The sequence below is a fragment of the Chenopodium album genome, chromosome 7 (genome assembly GCF_948465745.1).
Source record: "Chenopodium album chromosome 7, dcCheAlbu1.1, whole genome shotgun sequence".
Taxonomy (NCBI): domain Eukaryota; kingdom Viridiplantae; phylum Streptophyta; class Magnoliopsida; order Caryophyllales; family Amaranthaceae; genus Chenopodium; species Chenopodium album.
The window spans coordinates 74,549,261-74,565,140 of NC_137840.1; the positions used below are offsets into that span (position 1 = coordinate 74,549,261).

The 15,880-nt window shown below is 35.2% G+C and overlaps 4 protein-coding genes and 1 non-coding gene across 6 annotated transcripts; 2 read left to right on the forward strand and 3 right to left on the reverse strand.

Annotated features, from left to right (window-relative positions):
• Positions 1–3,914: 3,914 nt before the first annotated feature.
• Positions 3,915–6,269, forward strand: LOC145639569 (voltage-dependent chloride channel 1, chloroplastic-like). Its single transcript, XM_081690843.1, has 4 exons — positions 3,915–4,789; positions 5,167–5,334; positions 5,526–5,732; positions 5,902–6,269. Exons 1-4 carry the CDS (start codon positions 4,091–4,093, stop codon positions 6,091–6,093), a joined length of 1,266 nt encoding a protein of 421 aa, XP_081546969.1. The 5' UTR covers positions 3,915–4,090; the 3' UTR covers positions 6,094–6,269.
• Positions 6,270–6,434: 165 nt separating this feature from the next.
• Positions 6,435–9,029, reverse strand: LOC145639568 (riboflavin biosynthesis protein PYRD, chloroplastic-like). The gene is made up of 3 exons (XM_081690842.1): positions 8,339–9,029; positions 7,670–7,968; positions 6,435–7,304 (listed from the first exon to the last, which is right to left on the reverse strand). Exons 1-3 carry the CDS (start codon positions 8,762–8,764, stop codon positions 6,701–6,703), a joined length of 1,329 nt encoding a protein of 442 aa, XP_081546968.1. The 5' UTR covers positions 8,765–9,029; the 3' UTR covers positions 6,435–6,700.
• Positions 9,030–10,137: 1,108 nt separating this feature from the next.
• Positions 10,138–10,211, reverse strand: TRNAV-CAC (transfer RNA valine (anticodon CAC)). The gene has a single exon. It is a non-coding gene; the product is annotated as a tRNA-Val (tRNA).
• A 103-nt stretch (positions 10,212–10,314) lies between these two features.
• Positions 10,315–12,637, forward strand: LOC145638555 (uncharacterized). Its single transcript, XM_081689536.1, has 2 exons — positions 10,315–10,731; positions 12,215–12,637. Exons 1-2 carry the CDS (start codon positions 10,449–10,451, stop codon positions 12,430–12,432), a joined length of 501 nt encoding a protein of 166 aa, XP_081545662.1. The 5' UTR covers positions 10,315–10,448; the 3' UTR covers positions 12,433–12,637.
• Positions 12,638–13,349: 712 nt separating this feature from the next.
• On the reverse strand, positions 13,350–15,782 carry LOC145638556 (F-box/kelch-repeat protein SKIP4-like). 2 transcript variants are annotated; one of them, XM_081689538.1, is made up of 3 exons: positions 15,667–15,782; positions 14,660–15,167; positions 13,350–14,064 (listed from the first exon to the last, which is right to left on the reverse strand). In XM_081689538.1, exons 2-3 carry the CDS (start codon positions 15,151–15,153, stop codon positions 13,464–13,466), a joined length of 1,095 nt encoding a protein of 364 aa, XP_081545664.1. In that variant the 5' UTR covers positions 15,154–15,167; positions 15,667–15,782; the 3' UTR covers positions 13,350–13,463. The 2 variants fall into 2 exon arrangements, with proteins under 2 accessions (XP_081545664.1, XP_081545663.1); XM_081689537.1 differs by having other exon boundaries at positions 14,660–15,170; positions 15,667–15,752.
• Positions 15,783–15,880: the final 98 nt, after the last annotated feature.

The window sequence follows — 15,880 nt, forward strand, 5'->3', positions numbered from 1 at the left end:
ATTATTATTATTTATTGATTATTATTATTAGTATTATAATTTCAATTATTATTATTATTATTATTATTATTATTGTTAATAATAATAATAATATATTATTATTATTATTATTTTTATTATTGTTTTTGTTAATGTTGTCGTTGTAATAAGAGCTTAAAAGAATGAAATTTGGCTTTATATCATTAGACATAAATTAAGAGCTGAACTGAACTGAACTGAATTTCAACGGAACAGAACAAACCCTTAATATAGTGTAATTTAAAAAAAAAAAACTAAACTTGGTCCACCTTTATATGGAGTTGGCCTTCCACATTATTCTAGCATGTTTGGCGAGCAAGAAGAAGAAAATCGGATGAGAGAAGATGAATCCCAACACAGACAAGCTTGTACGACGCACAACCATGGTTGGGACTTGTGTTGCTGCTTACTTGCTGTTAACCGCTGATTATGGTCCTCAACCTAATGTTCTTGACCCTGTAAGCTCCCTCTTCTTTCCCATTTTCTTGTAATTTTCTGTTGATTATAGATAAATGGGTCATGAAATTGCAATTTATGTGATACCCAGATGTAATTTTTTGATCTTTGTAGATAAATTAGTTGTTATATGCTGTGATTAATAATTGATTACTTCCATGATTTGAGATTCTATTTTTTTAATTTTTTTTTGGTTTACGGGGGAAATTGATAAAGCTTTGATCTTTTGGGGTTTTGTTAATGAAATGGGTTTATATGTTACAATGAATCTGAATTTTGTAATGCATGTTTTGCTTGAAAATGACTGTCAATTTAGCTTCATTTTGAACTTTGTGATGGGAATTGAATATTTGAATCGGGTCATTCATTTGGTTTTATGTAATACCCGCTTGTGCTCTTATTATGTGGCCTTGAGGTTAAGGATTGGTTACAATTGTGGATTCAATTGGATGGCCGAACTCGGCTAGTTGTGGAAGTCTTTGGTTTAATCTGAAGTGTCAAATTGGTGATAATGCTCTACTTGTGGTTTCCAAGTGGGTGCTCATGAGTCATGATTGAGTGATGTATGTAGTAATTTGTTATCTATCTTGCATTTTAGTAGCATAGTATGGTTTGTTAGAGTATTAGATTGTCAAGGGCTATCTTTCTTGCATTTAGCAAGATAATTTATGTAACTACGAAATAGGATATTTGCCTAATTTTGGCATGAGAATTTCTTTAGAGTTTAATGGTTCCATTTAACATGCTCCAGCTTTACTTAAATCCTGAATATCGCGCCAGTTTCAAGCAGTTAGCCCAAGTTCTCAGAATATATATGCATCCTTTTGAATTGCTATTTTCTGTGAAGAAGAATGCTTTCAGTTTTTCCGAAGGGAGTAACACGAAGGTTACAGTCTCTTCGCTGCATGCTACAGCCCTGTAGGCATATAGCTGATGATGCTGTGACAAACTGGCCAATGTTTTAGAAAGTTAAAAAAAATTATTCATTGGCAGTGTCAATTTTTAGGTTTATTCCTGTCATAACAAATATTATTGTCCTGTTTCTCTTGCTCTTGTTGATTGGTTCCACTTCATCATGATTTGCGCATTGAGCCACTTTATCTTTTGTAGACAGCTGCTTAGAATGAATGCTTGATACTCTCCAATCCAATCCAATCCCCTAATCAAAGGGGAACTTACATATTCAAAACCTCCACAATAGGCCAATGGTGCTCGATGAATTTGAGCCTTTTGTGATGCTTTGTTCTCGTTTGATGTTCATTTTAACCACCTCAAAGTCAATTTTGTTGGTTTTTGATTGAGATATACTACAAGTTGTGTTTAGTCAAACAAGATATAGGTAATTTTCTGTACAGGAGGACAAATCTGCTGATCCCATAATATATCTGTATTACACCTCCTGTGTTAATGCAATAATTGGTTTCTAGGACTATTATAGAGCTTTCCATCTTACATTAAATTCCTTTTTATGCCATATGGAACTTTGCAAGAAGCTCTCTTGAGAAGAAAACAGAAAATGTTTAAACATCTAGAGAGGTAAAGGCCTGTATATAATATTTGGGAGAACTGTTGTGGTTCACTGGTTCTGTGAGATATGAACTTTACAACATAAAAATAAAAGAACAAATTTTATGACTGCTTTTTGAAGTAAAGTTTATCTACGCTACCTTATGACATGAGTGATGCAATGCATAACCATCACTAGACTAGAGTCTGAGTTGTGTTCCTCATTGCATGCTGTTGTGCTTAGAGTTCTACTCACTGATTTTGAGTGTCTATAAACCTTTTTCTCTCTACTCTTATGTTTGTTAGGCTCCTTGTTTTTGTTAAGAATATATATATTTTTTTAATACTATTGGGTAATTTTACTGGTGGCAGATCAAAAACAAGATACAATCAGCAGAACGTTCAGCAAAGGAGTTCATATTTGGATCAAAGAAGAAACAGGAGGAAACTGATGCCGGGAAGACAGGGTCGAGCAATGCCAAGTGAAATCTATAGTCTGTATATATGTAATGTTTCAGGATCCCGCTTTTGTTTTATTTTAGCTTATGGTGCATTACAGATTTACAGTATAGGAACTCCTGTCATTAACTGATATAGAGGCTTGGTACTTAGACTAATTACAAGTGTTTTTAATGTATGCTTTTGACTAGTTATATCAGTCATTTTATTGTTCTTTTCACATAGTATTTACCATACGCTGTATCAGTTTTGGTGTCTTATTCCTTCCCCTACAAAGTCAGAATGTGATACAGAATTCTTCTACATCAGTTTGACTTACTAGTATAGTCTTTGTCAATATGAAATTGGCTGTCAATTGAGAATTTTTATTTTAACGAGAATGATCATGAGTAGACCTCAACCCACACAAGTTTTTGGTCTAGCATTTACAGTTGAAACACTTGAGAATAGGGTGAAAGGTGAGGGGATTCTCACACAAGTCACACCCAAACACTTTCTAATATTTAGGCCCTGTTTGGTTTGATGTAAAAGGTTTTCATGGAAAATGAATTTTTCATTTTTTTTTTTCCCATTTTCCTTTGTTTGGTTTGTTAAGGGGTGGAAAACAATTTTTCCAAGGGTGAAAAATTTCATTCTTAATGATGGAAAACATTTTCCTTCCCAAAACAAGGAAAGCCACATTTTCCTCTCTCCTCCTTACCTCTTTTTTTACTTCCCTCTCATTGATCCTTACATTTTCACTCTTATTATTTTATTTTTCTTGGACTTTTCTTGTATGTAACCAAACAAAGAAAAACTAATTTGCAATTGTGCTTTTCCTTGAAAATATATTTTTCATGAAAACTAATTTTCCATTGAAAATGTTTTACATTAAACCAAACGGGGCCTTAAGGTAAGAACTTTATCAAATGAGTCAATCCTAGCTTGATATCAATTGGGAGAAGTTGGGCATCGAAGTTTAAGATCAAAACATGTGTACGCCTAAATTATGTATTGGAGCCTCGGAGTTTGCATAATCATATCAAATAAGAAATATCTAGCCACCCGTTAATGATGTTCTTTACCAAATTGAAGCCTTTCTAAGAATAAATAACTTATTCAATATTTTCTCCAACCTTAACCAACTTATTTGTGAAAAAGTAAACCTTACCAACTTGACAAACTATTTTTTTGAAAGTGAACCTTTACCAACTTGATCACACATTCACAATGTGTTCCCAAAAAGATTATTTTAAGTTATTTTGTCAATTTTTACAAGTTCACCTAAATATAGAATCTATAATTAGCATTGAAGGGAATAAGAGAAGACAATGTTAAAATTTATATACATTTAGATGTATATACAATATACAGTATATTGGCATATTGCCATATTGGACAGGGGTGAGTGGGATGGACAAAAAAAAAATCTATAAAGTGTCCAATTTTGTCTAGTTTCATTTGAGCCCCATACCAAAAATAAGAATATACTGGAGTAGTAGGTTAAACGTGTTAAAAAATCTAACACAATTACACAATCAACGGTTTCTAACTACCCATTTCATCTTCCCTTTCCTCTCCTCTCCTCACTGTGTAAACCCCAGCTTTGAGCTCCAAGTTTCTCTGCCCTAATTCTCTCCGATTATCTTTCAAACCCAAAAAAATTCCTCCAATGTCAAATTCTACACATCCAACCATAAACCCTCCTTCAAAACCACCTTTTTCTTCCAAATTTACCCCAAAATTCACCCTCAAAATTTCCCCTTTACCTATTCCTTCAAAACCCACTTTCAAATTCCCCTTAAAAATCCAATCTTTACACTCCCCAGATCCCCAAAACCCCCCAAAACACCAAAAACCCCTAAACTTAATCTCAATTTTGAGATCTTTACCTGATTGGGCTGATGAAGTTCAAGAAAAGGGTATGAGAAAGAAGAGGAATTTGTATAATCATCAAAGTTGGGCTGAACATAGAAGCTCTCTTAGGCATGTAAGACATCTAATGTCTTCACTTTCTTCAAGGGTCATTGTTTCTCTCGTCCCACCTGTGCTTTTCTTCACTTCTGTGGCTGTTATTGTTTCTGTGTACAATACAGCAGTGACTATGCATTTGTTGCCTGGATTTTTCCCTGTGTTGAGGGCCTCTACCTTGCCTTATCAGCTTACGGCGCCGGCCTTGGCCCTTCTGCTGGTGTTTCGAACCGAGGCCTCGTATTCGAGGTATGAGGAAGGGAGGCATGCTTGGACTAAGGTCATTACTGGGGCTAGTGAACTTGCTAGGGAGGTAGTTGCTTATGCAGATGACTTGAATGATGGGGTTATGAAGAGGAGTCTTTTGCAGTACATCATGGCTTTTCCTATTGCCCTTAAGGTTGATCATCTATCTATTGCTTTATTCTTTGTTAATTTATTATGCTCTTATTTTTTAGCCTATTTTGAAATTGTAATTACAATTGTATGACCTTATCAGCATGCTGCTGGCCTTGGCCCTTCTGCTTGATTTTGATGTTGTGTCTTCAATTGGCTAGATAAAAGGGTGTTTGTAGGTTGAGTGAGAATTTATGTGATGAATTGATGGTTTGGTGTTAAGGAGATTAACCTGTTTCTGCTTTATAACCCAATGCAGCTTATTATTTGAGTGAAATGTTTGTAATGAACCATGAAACTCCAGAAATAGAGTATTTCATTTGGTGATACTTTGTTCTGTATGATTTCTGTGGTTTAATTAGGGGATGTTGATTTCTGCAGTGCCATTTGCTTTCTGACTCCGATGTTAGGCGAGATCTCCAAAGTGTTCTTGAAGCAGATGATCTAGCAGTAGTTCTCAGTTCAAAGCACCGGCCGCATTGCATCATTCAGTTCATGTCTCAGAGCCTCAAGTTGTTGAACTTAGAGGAGCATAAGAGGAACGCATTGGTAAATTTCCCCCCTGAATCATGCATCTATATTCTTGAACTATGATGAAATAGGTTAAGTGGTCTCAACAAAGTAACAGCCGAACAGGTATGCTATAGGCTTTGGATGTTGTGGTGGATTCATTGATCCACACAACTAAGTCAAGGTAATATTTCAAAAATTCAAGTTCTTAATTAAGCACAAAAATGCAGGATTCGAAGTTATCCTGTTTCCATGATGGAATTGGTATTTGCGAACAAATAGTGGGCACACCCATTCCTCTGTCATACACCCGGCTGACCTCAAGGTTCCTCGTTCTTTGGCATTTAACATTACCTGTCATACTATGGGATGATTGCCACTGGATTGTAATTCCTGCCACGTTTATTAGCGCAACATCTTTGTTCTGCATAGAAGAGGTATTCCCTATCCCCTTGTTTTGAAACTGATATCTGATAGTGCATATCCTTCAGTATAAAATACTGTAACTTATGTCTTTGTTGTTTGGTGAATCTTGCTTTTGTTCTGTGGTGAATCTTGCTTATGCATTCTCATGATATTGACGTCTGGTGTTCAAAATCTGTGCAGGTTGGTGTCCTTATAGAAGAGCCCTTCCCTATGCTTCCACTAGATGAGCTGTGCAAGGTGCTTTGTACCAACATTCAGGAAGCTATTGCAGTCCAGAAGACAATTCAAGTGCAGGTCGCTTCTAAAAGGAAGATCCATTACAACAACCATTCCACCAATGGTTGGCCAGCCTCAAGGGGTGATAAGATTTGATGAAACTTGCCAGCTTTCCCAGCTTATGCATGCCAGCACTCTTCAGTATACCCAATGAGAGTCGTTCAACTGAAACTAGTATGCAACTTCCAAGCACCCAGATGATGCAATGTAAACTGAATTTTTATTCCGAAAATATCATTTGAGAGTGTTATAAAAGCTCAAAGGGACGATTACAGAATAGAACAACGGGGATATTTCTGCCATTTGATGGTTTTAACAGCCAACAAGGAGTCTTGCTTGTACTCTTGTAAACATACATGTACAGAAAGTAATGATCTGTAGTCATTTGTATATCAGTATATATGTAGTTAAAGCACATGCTGCTTCTTTTTGTAAAATATTTGACTCTTTGAATATATATATTAAGTTGAGTTCTGCATAAATACACTCATTATTCCCACAATATTAAAACATTTCTGTTGTATGAGAAAGAAATTGAAATTTTTTGTCAGTAGTACAAAGTATACTTTGAAGCAAGAGCTTAAGCTCATTATTCTCTGATATCTCTGGCTCTCTACAGTCAGATGCTAAGGAGTGTAAGGAGCATGAAGCAACTGAGTAAACTGTATTTTTCATATTATTATCATCGAAGAATGAATAAATATCAAAAATATCCCTCGAGCAATACACTATCACGTACAATCCTAGTTGATAAGTTCGTCAACCTTTTACTTTGAGCAACACTCATCTTTGTCAAGCAAGAAGTTTTATTCCCTGCCCAAAGAGGCAGAACCTCCACTACCACCTTCTGCATTGAATTTGTCAGAAATCCTTCCTCCAGAATCTCTTCCAGTCCATCAAGCTTCCCTCTCAAATCTATCAATACATTGCACATTCCTTGCCTACCACAATACTCCAGAATAGCATCCAAACTTATGTCATCCATAACCACTGTTTCGATACCCTTCTGAGACAATTCTGAGGCTAGAGTTACTTCTTTGTCAGAAAATATAATTGCTTTACAGTTTGCTTCAGCAGGCAGATTGAGATTCCAATGAAGAAAATCAGATTTCTTGGATATAAAAATGTATTGAGGTTGGCGGGCATTTGGTTCTTGTGATGCAAGGAATGACAGCTCTTGGTTCATCGTGGTGGTTGCATGTATTATCACATCATATTCTTGAAGTAATTGAGAGTAATATCCTCCACACTCGGTGGCTTTTTCCCCCAGCTGATCTAAAAGCACAGCATTTGTGGAGATGGTATATCTGCAAGTCAGTCACTAGTAACTATTAGCCAAAAATGCAAGTAATCGTGAAGACAAACCAAAGAAACCTAGTAAAAGAAACCTAGTGTACCATTTATTTAGAAATACAATTATACAAATGAAGTGGTATTAAAAGCGCACACTCATCCATGTTTTAGCTAGTAAAAAAAATTACTATGACTGAAAAAAACAATTTCACCACCAAAGGGAAACACATAATGCACAACCTACATTTCCTATAATTTTTTACACTTGTAATTTGTATGTAACTATGTAAGAACAATAAGCTCATGGATTCATGTACATATGTTGTTCAGTGCAAATCATAAACCATTACACATCACTATAAGATATCATAAGATGTACCTGAGAGTCACAAACGGCTTTCCAGAAATCATTTTGTGGATGAATGCTTCATTGAGCTTCTTACACAAATCTTCCTCTACTCCAACGACGACTTCAATGCCTGCTTCTTGAAGTCTTTTAATCCCCCTCGAAGAAACAATGGGGTTTGGATCCACCATTCCAACCACAACTTTCTTCACTTTGGCTTTGATCAAAGCCTCGGAACAAGGAGGCGTTTTCCCAAAATGATTACAGGGTTCCAAGGTCACATAAGCAGTTGCATTCTCAGCTTGTTCCCCAGCATCCCTCAATGCAAATACCTTCAAAATCTCACCTTAGCATCATTAAAAACTACGAACAGAAACTAAAACTGTCACGACGAAATGATGAATATGAGACAAGTATACTCTCCACATACACAACTACAACAATATAACATCCAATAAGCACCATGAACAAATCCCCAAACAAAATTTGACCATCAAAACAAGCATATCAGGATTACTGCTATGAATACAATTAGCATTACACCACATTTCATTTACAAAAACATACCATATAGGATAATCAAAATTAGCTTTTACATCACAATAAAACTATCAAAATCAAGCTTTTTTTTAGACAACCATCATACAAAGAGGAAGAACTTTTAAAGACGAATGAAGTGATTAATTAGTACTAATTAATTACCTCAGCATGAGGCTGTCCTGCTTTAGGATGAAATCCTTGACCAACAATCTGACCATCTTTAACAATAACACAGCCAACCATAGGATTAGGACTAGTACACCCAATTGCCTGCTTAGCCAGCTCCACACCCTTCCTCATGTAAAATTCATCTTCTTCAATTTCACTCTCAAAATCATCACCATTTGTATAACTAAAACATGCCCCAGATACCCTTTTGCCCATATTCGAATACCCATTATTGAATTTAGAATCAAATTCGGGTTTTGGAAAATAACCCGTATTTCTTTGTGAATTGAGCACCCATTTGGGCACACTACAAAACCCAGAAACAGATTTGAAAGCTGAAATTGAAGATTTGGTGCAGTGAGGTGAGAGAATAGGTGGATTGAAGATGGGATTTGGGTTTGAAAGAGTAAGAAAATTCATGTTTGTTTTGATAATTAGTACAGTGATTAGCTAATTTAGAGAAGGATTAATTGGTAATTATGTGAATAAGAATTGGCTAAAATAAGTTTAATTGATCAGCCATTAATTGAAGTCATCACTAAAATAGAGCTAAAGTATTTAAGAGAGAGAAATGCAGTGAAATTTACAAGAGATACCTCATACCTGCAAACAGCAAGAAGCATGCCGAGGGAAGCAGTAGTTGAAGGAGGCTTAGAAACGACGTCGTATATTTGTCTAGTAGGAATTGCAAAAATTACCAATGCACTAATTATTTATTAAGGTCTCGTTTGGTTTTCTATTGAAATATATTTTCATGGAAAATTCTAATTAAAGGAAGTTATCATCTTTATAAATCTTTAATACTTCGTATAACTTAAGAATTGTTTTTAACATTCAACCACAATACTGGTCTGTTCAATTCAGCTTAATTTCAGTTCATTTCAGCTTCAATCAGTTTAGTTTAGTTCATTTCAACTTCATTTCAGCTCCGTTCCTAATTTCCTTTTCTCATAAAGTATTCCTTTCAACTCAATTTAGTTCATTTTAGCTCCAATCAGTTCAATTTAGTTCAGTTCAGCTCCAATCTGTCCAACTCAGTTCAGTAAATGTGAACATGTCCTAAACCCTTAATTATCAAAACCTAAGCATTTCTTTTTCTGCAATAACCTTTAAATAGTATCCACTTCTTAAAAATAAAAAATTCTATAACTTCCAATTCTACTATTTTTTTCTTTCTAAATACATACTAGTATACTACGAAGTATATTACTATACATAATCGTATATATATCCCGTGCATTAGCACGTATACACTCTAGTTCTTAAGAATTTACATAAGAGAATTTGGTAAATTTTCTGGGATGTTGAAATCGTCATAAAATTGTGATTTTCTCAATTTTACTTTTTAATATTAACCAAACTTTAAACAACATAAACAAAAAAAAAAAAAAAAAAATTCATGAAAAATTTGGTCATTTAATACACATATACACTATAGTTCTTAAGAATTTACATTAGAGAATTTGGTTAATCTTGTGGGATGTTGAAATTGTCATAAAATTGTGGATTTCTCAATTTTACTTTTTAATATTAACCAAACATTAAACAACATAAACAAAAAAAAATATCATGAAAAATTTGGTCATTTAATGCACGTATACACTCTAGTTCTTAAGAATTTACATTAGAGAATTTGGTTAATTTTGTGGGATGTTGAAATTGTCATAAAATTGTGATTTTCTCAATTTTACTTTTTAATATCAATCAAACATTAACCATCATAAACAAAAAAAAATCATGAAAATTTTGGTCATTTTGATCAGTGATTGTTTTGAAAAATAAAAAATAAAAAATGTCTGAGCCCGGGTTCGAACCGGGGACCTCTAGTGTGTGAGACTAGCGTGATAACCGACTACACCACCCAGACTGGTTTGTTCTTTTGAAATTGAATAACATAATACATCACATTAAAATTACTACTTTTATCCGTAAATTAAATTTGACTTCTGAAATCAAAGATGAAACAAATACCTGGAGAAAGGAGCGGTTTCCATAAAATTTCAAATCAAAATCCAAAAATTCGCGAAAAATTGAAAGCCCTAACGTCACCCAACTAGAGAGAGAAAGAGGAGAGAGAAAGAGAGCGAATCACCGGTGACTCGGAATGGCCTACCAGCTCAGAATCGGCGAGTCAACTCGCGAAGAAGAAGAAGAAGAAGATGAAGAGGAAGAAGAAGAGGAAGAAGATGAAGATGAAGATGAAGAAGAAGAATCAGTGAAGCTTGAAGAAGAAGTTAAAGAAATGGCGATGAGAGTTGAAGAATACAGATCTACTTTGCCTGATCACTTGAAATCGTATCTTGCTTCTGTTCTTTCTTCTCAGCGTCCTGCTTTCTCTCTCCTTGATGATGTCTCCCAACCCGCTCCTTCCTGCGGGCCCAACTCAGGTCACTATTTGCTAAATTCTCAAACTTGTGATTTGTGTAATGTGGTGCTGGAGTTGTTGTCAATTTTTATTTTTATTTTGAATTTGAATTTTCAGTTTAAAGCAATTTAGGTTTTTTTTTTTGAGAATTTTGTTGTGGTTTGATTGTTAATTTCGATTTTGAATTTCAAGTGAGTTTGAATTTAACTTCAATGTTGATTTTAATGTGAAAGTGGAGATTTTTAGGGTTAGTAAGTGATTAAGGGGTTACATTTTGCTGAAATTTGCAGAAAAATTCGTATGAGTGAGTAATCTGTGTGGTAGTACTGTAGTAGGGTTGGTGATGTAGTTATTGAGCTCTCTTTCGTGATATTTGAAGTAGTTTGTGTTGCCATCGTGGTTCCGTGGCATTGTTTGATGCAAGAGAAGAGAGCAAGGAAATTTTACAATGGGATGTTTGTGTAAGGCTGTATGAATTAGGTTGTTTTAAGTGCGCCTGTGGTGTTTTTGTGTTTTGCTAAGTCTGAGATGGCTTTGGAGGGACTTAGCTTGTGTAATTATGCACCTAATTGTAGACTAAGAACGATGCCTGAAAGTAGGAAGTTCAGAAACCTTACAAATGGTTTTCGGATCTGTGGAGATATGTTGGATTTGCGCGTTGTTATTGGAGCTCAACCAGCTTATTGTTACTGTCCATGTACAATTCTGTGAAACCACATGGTAGCCTGTTTCTGGCTTTTCATACTCTACAAAAGTACAAAGTCTTTGGGCATATTGCTCTGAGTTTAAGTTTCTAGGTTAATATATATGCACCTCTCTTCTCTCCATTCAATTGGTTGGTGCTTAGCCTTTCACCCTATCAATCTTTAGTTGGCCGAAAACCTGAGACAGTGCCAATGCAAGGTTCAAGGTTTTGCTATCCCTGTTCGGAGTGTCAAGCAGGCCAGGAGACTATTCTATCCTTTAACTTTTGGCCATGAGTAGGTGATGAAAATGAGTCAACAAAACCAAATGCCTTTTGTGTTCCTAGATATTGATTAAGTGATCACATGAGTAATTGATTGCATTTTCATCAATAGGATTTTTAGCCTTATGAAAGTTATGTCTGATGCATTTTGTAGCCTTTGCTATATGACTTCTCAATGAAACAATTAAAAGCAAACCATTTGCATGTAATGAAATTAGGTTGAGAAGGTACTAATAAGTAATAATGGTTAATATGGGGGTGTGGTGGTAAGACCTCCAGTTTATGTTGCTTGCCTGCTGTCATTTTAATAGCAATCCTTTGATTGTGGTGATCCACATGTATTTGCTTCACCATTTCTTTACATATGCGAAGAAGAAATAAGAAATTGTTAAAAAAAGTCCTATATTTGGTTCATTTTTTGTTTTTCTTGAATTCACTCATGCTTCTAAGTCTGTTACCAATTAGTTGCCTTTTAGGGCCTCATTGCCAGCTTTTGTGTTCACCTTATTGAGTGTCGACCATCTTTCTCTGTTTACAGGTGCAGAATCTAGCCATGGTAACTCCAGTACACAGTTAGAAGTTGATGACAGTGAAAAAACGCCTGATGAAGTTCAATTGCTTAGAGATAAGATTTCTAGTAACATCTCTGCAATTCCCAAGGTTTTAAAAAGGATGAATGAGTGCATTTCTAGAATCGACAAACTTGTTTCTTCCAATGAAACCATTCATCCTGTATTCAAAAGGAAAAAGAGTTGATATACTTTGTTGTCCTATTTATCTTCTGGTTAGTAAGGGATTGTTGTGGGTAGCAAATTTCATTTGTACAATGATTTTATGACACTAGGCAATAGGGTATTACTGACAGGGAGCTGTATAACAAAAGATTATATCTCCATTATATGTAATTGAGTCACAAGCTAGTCCAATTTAGTTAATCTTAATTCATAATTTTTTCTGGAAATTGAGCATGTGGAGGAAAATCTATTTGTTGTGTGTTTTCCACTTCACCATTTAGCTATTACCAGTGTGTTCATTGCCAAATAACTTGGAACAATTGGTTTTGGTGTATTGCTGAATCCTGTATGCCCCCACTGGAGAGAGCTGCACGGTGCTTCCAGGGAGTTTTTCCAATTTAGGTACTTTCTTCGATCCTTTCTGCAAATTCTTCTCAATACCAACTGTCAAGGTTGTTTTTTGGTGGTTATTGATTATTTTCTTCAATTTTTGTGGTAGCTAAGTATGATATTTCTTTTGCAGGTTGATGGCTTTGATTTTGATATTCTTAGATCTTCCACATGACATTGTATCTGATGGCCGTGCAATGGGGCTTGTATCGGCTTGATATCATTTGATTTGTTGAGCTTATGATGCTGTTTAATTTTTAGTTTTTTTTATTCCTTTATAAGAGTCTGCTTATTTCTCCAATTGACTTGTAATATATGTAGTTCAAACAACTTGAAGGTGATTTTGAAAACATCCTGTATATATGACAGAAACTTTGGTATTCATGTCATTACCCATAGCAATGGTTAGATGTTGATAATCTGCATTAGTCATTGAATTTACCCTTTCCTTTATTTTATCTCAATGTACTCGTGTGTCGTGTCCCAAAATAAGCAAATTTCCCTACTGAATGAGGATATAGGATCCAAAATTGAATTAAAGAACCCAAATGATGAAATGCTTTGTATTATTTACCATTACGAATATGAAATTGGTTAATTACAAGGACTCCAAAAGTCCCATGGTAAAATACAAACATCAGAGTAGAATTACATGAAAAGAATTCAGATTGACACACATTTACAGCAAATTACATCATCATCATCACAGGAAAAATTTGGTATAGATGAGCTTGCTATCACTCTATCCGCATTACCAACATTGCCGATGTCCAAAACAACTGCGCTAAGCCCTCTGCCAATTATGAAGATTTTTCCTCCAATAGCAACCATCTGACATGGTGGTCTTGGAAGGAGAGGCGAGAGCCTACACAAGGGAATCCATTCCCTAGTGTTTTTCTGCCACATCATCAACTTGCTTCCCAAACTCTGGTCCAGTACATAGATTGTATCATCCACAACTACAGTAGGGCCCAGCCATCCTGATGCCATATCAGAATCTGTTTGTTGCCATTTGCCACTCGACGGATCGTAGACAGCTATATACACATGAGGTGGTATGGTTGAAGTGCGAGATCTTATGTAGATTTTTCCGCCCATCACTACAGAATCCTCTATGTCAAGGATGATGTTTGGGTCTAAATGTGATCCCCAAGAGTTTGTTCTAGGATCGTAAGTGTCCCAAGAATGTGGATCACTCGTCTCTAAACCATATCCACCTATGGAATAAATCTTCCCGTCCATATTAACACAGCCAAAATAGCACCTGAAAGAATAACTAGAATATAAGTTCAATATCCAACATTCCTTTTCTGTATAAGTCACTAAGTCGGAAATTGTGTATATAAAGCACAGATATTCAACTCAACAACTAAGGCAGGAAGCAATCCAAATACTAAATACAAACATGATCTTTTCAAGAAGCTCTAATTTTTATCAGGCATGAGATAGCAAATTAACAAGGCCATTATAAGTGGTTCATTGAGCAAATTCCAAAGAAACTCCCAGAAGATCCAACCACTCTCAAGGAAATAAAGCAACTCTATTCAATTCTCTTCCGTTGAACTATAGGACAGTCGCATTCATATTCAACAAGTTACCATCCACTCATAGCATATAAAAGCAAAACCATAGCTTTTGATCAGCAACACCAGAAGAACATAGCACATTATATGGATAAACGAAGTATAACATTAAAAATCTTGGGTATGGATTCGATGTCTGACATCATAAGGATTTGTAACACATATGTTGGTTCAAGGTTATAATATGGACATGGAAACATATAATCCACAATCACATACTGGTATATGTTTAACTAATAAAATGCATCACCAAAAGCCAAAAGGGTGCGCATGTACCTTGCAGTTGACATGGAAGGTGCTTCACTCCAAGTATTCATGGCCACATCATAGCAATAAACTTCATCAGTAGCATCTTCAGACCAACCACAACCCCCTAAAAGATATAACTTCTTGCCGATTGTTTCAAAAGCCATTCCTTTTCTCTTCAAACATCGAGGCGGAAGACCACAAATGGACTTCCAACATGCCTGTCTAGAAGAGCTAGGGTCTAACACATAGCAGCTCACTTGATCAGTACTCTTATCTCTGCACAATGCATATATCCAAGATTCGCCTAAATTGTTCTTTTGGCGATAATCCCACCACTCTTCACTGCACACCAAGTCTCTCCACCTCTTTGAAACACACTTAAGAACTATATGGTACTTCCTAGGAACCCTTGCCAAGCAAAACAAAGCAATGTCATCCGGAAGTCCACTTATCAGAGACAAATGACGCGATTCGGTTTCGCTGTATGAGCTAAAACTACTTGCTGATGGGTCCGTGATCATGGTAACATGTAATCCTTCTACACAAAAACCAAATTGACAATTTGACATTAATTACTTTCCCAACAATCAATAACTCATCAATAATACGATAAAGATTTTTAATTTAAGCACCCAACAATAATTAAAACCCACTGATCTATCAAATCATGTCAACAAATTCAGATATAATTCGTAATCAATCAAATTAATCAAGTAAAATGGCTATTTTTGTGATCAATTCTACTTTTCACAGCTGAATGAAGAAAAATGAGAGTCAAAACAATAACCCTAATTTGGAAATAATTAAAACTGAAATCAGGACTCAAAAAACATACAACATTACCCTATTCCTGATCACCGGTGAATGAAACAGAAGAAAAAAAAAAAGAATTAAAATACTGAAACTGAAATCATACAAGATTGAATTTTCTTGAAAAAAACCTAAGATTTTAAAAATTATTGTAAGAGAAGAAATCAAAGACAAAATAGAAAAATTAATAGAAATTAAATGATGATAAATTCTGATATACTAACCGCTAGGATAAATTCGTAATTGGATCCAAGAATACTTGGAATTTGATTGAAAGAGGGAGAAATGGATCTAGCAGAACCTTGAAAATGGCATGACGTTTGAGCAGATGAAATACCCAGCTTAGTTTATACACTACGATAAAATAACGATACTCTGTCTAGGAGGGAAATCATACTCTACGACAGTTAAAAGAATTATGGAGCTTCTTTTGAAAAA

Excerpts from the sequence above, each read along its gene's own strand:
- LOC145639568 (XM_081690842.1), bottom strand. The coding sequence starts at position 8,764 with ATGAATTTTCTTACTCTTTCAAACCCAAATCCCATCTTCAATCCACCT. Across the intron at positions 7,969-8,338 it reads CAGGACAGCCTCATGCTGAG|GTATTTGCATTGAGGGATGC; the intron begins GTAATTAATTAG and ends GAGATTTTGAAG. Across the intron at positions 7,305-7,669 it reads AAGCCGTTTGTGACTCTCAG|ATATACCATCTCCACAAATG; the intron begins GTACATCTTATG and ends ACTGACTTGCAG.
- LOC145638555 (XM_081689536.1), top strand. The coding sequence starts at position 10,449 with ATGGCCTACCAGCTCAGAATCGGCGAGTCAACTCGCGAAGAAGAAGAA. Across the intron at positions 10,732-12,214 it reads TTCCTGCGGGCCCAACTCAG|GTGCAGAATCTAGCCATGGT; the intron begins GTCACTATTTGC and ends CTCTGTTTACAG.
- LOC145638556 (XM_081689538.1), bottom strand. The coding sequence starts at position 15,153 with ATGATCACGGACCCATCAGCAAGTAGTTTTAGCTCATACAGCGAAACC. Across the intron at positions 14,065-14,659 it reads CCTTCCATGTCAACTGCAAG|GTGCTATTTTGGCTGTGTTA; the intron begins GTACATGCGCAC and ends TTATTCTTTCAG.
- LOC145639569 (XM_081690843.1), top strand. The coding sequence starts at position 4,091 with ATGTCAAATTCTACACATCCAACCATAAACCCTCCTTCAAAACCACCT. Across the intron at positions 4,790-5,166 it reads CTTTTCCTATTGCCCTTAAG|TGCCATTTGCTTTCTGACTC; the intron begins GTTGATCATCTA and ends TGATTTCTGCAG. Across the intron at positions 5,335-5,525 it reads AGCATAAGAGGAACGCATTG|GATTCGAAGTTATCCTGTTT; the intron begins GTAAATTTCCCC and ends ACAAAAATGCAG.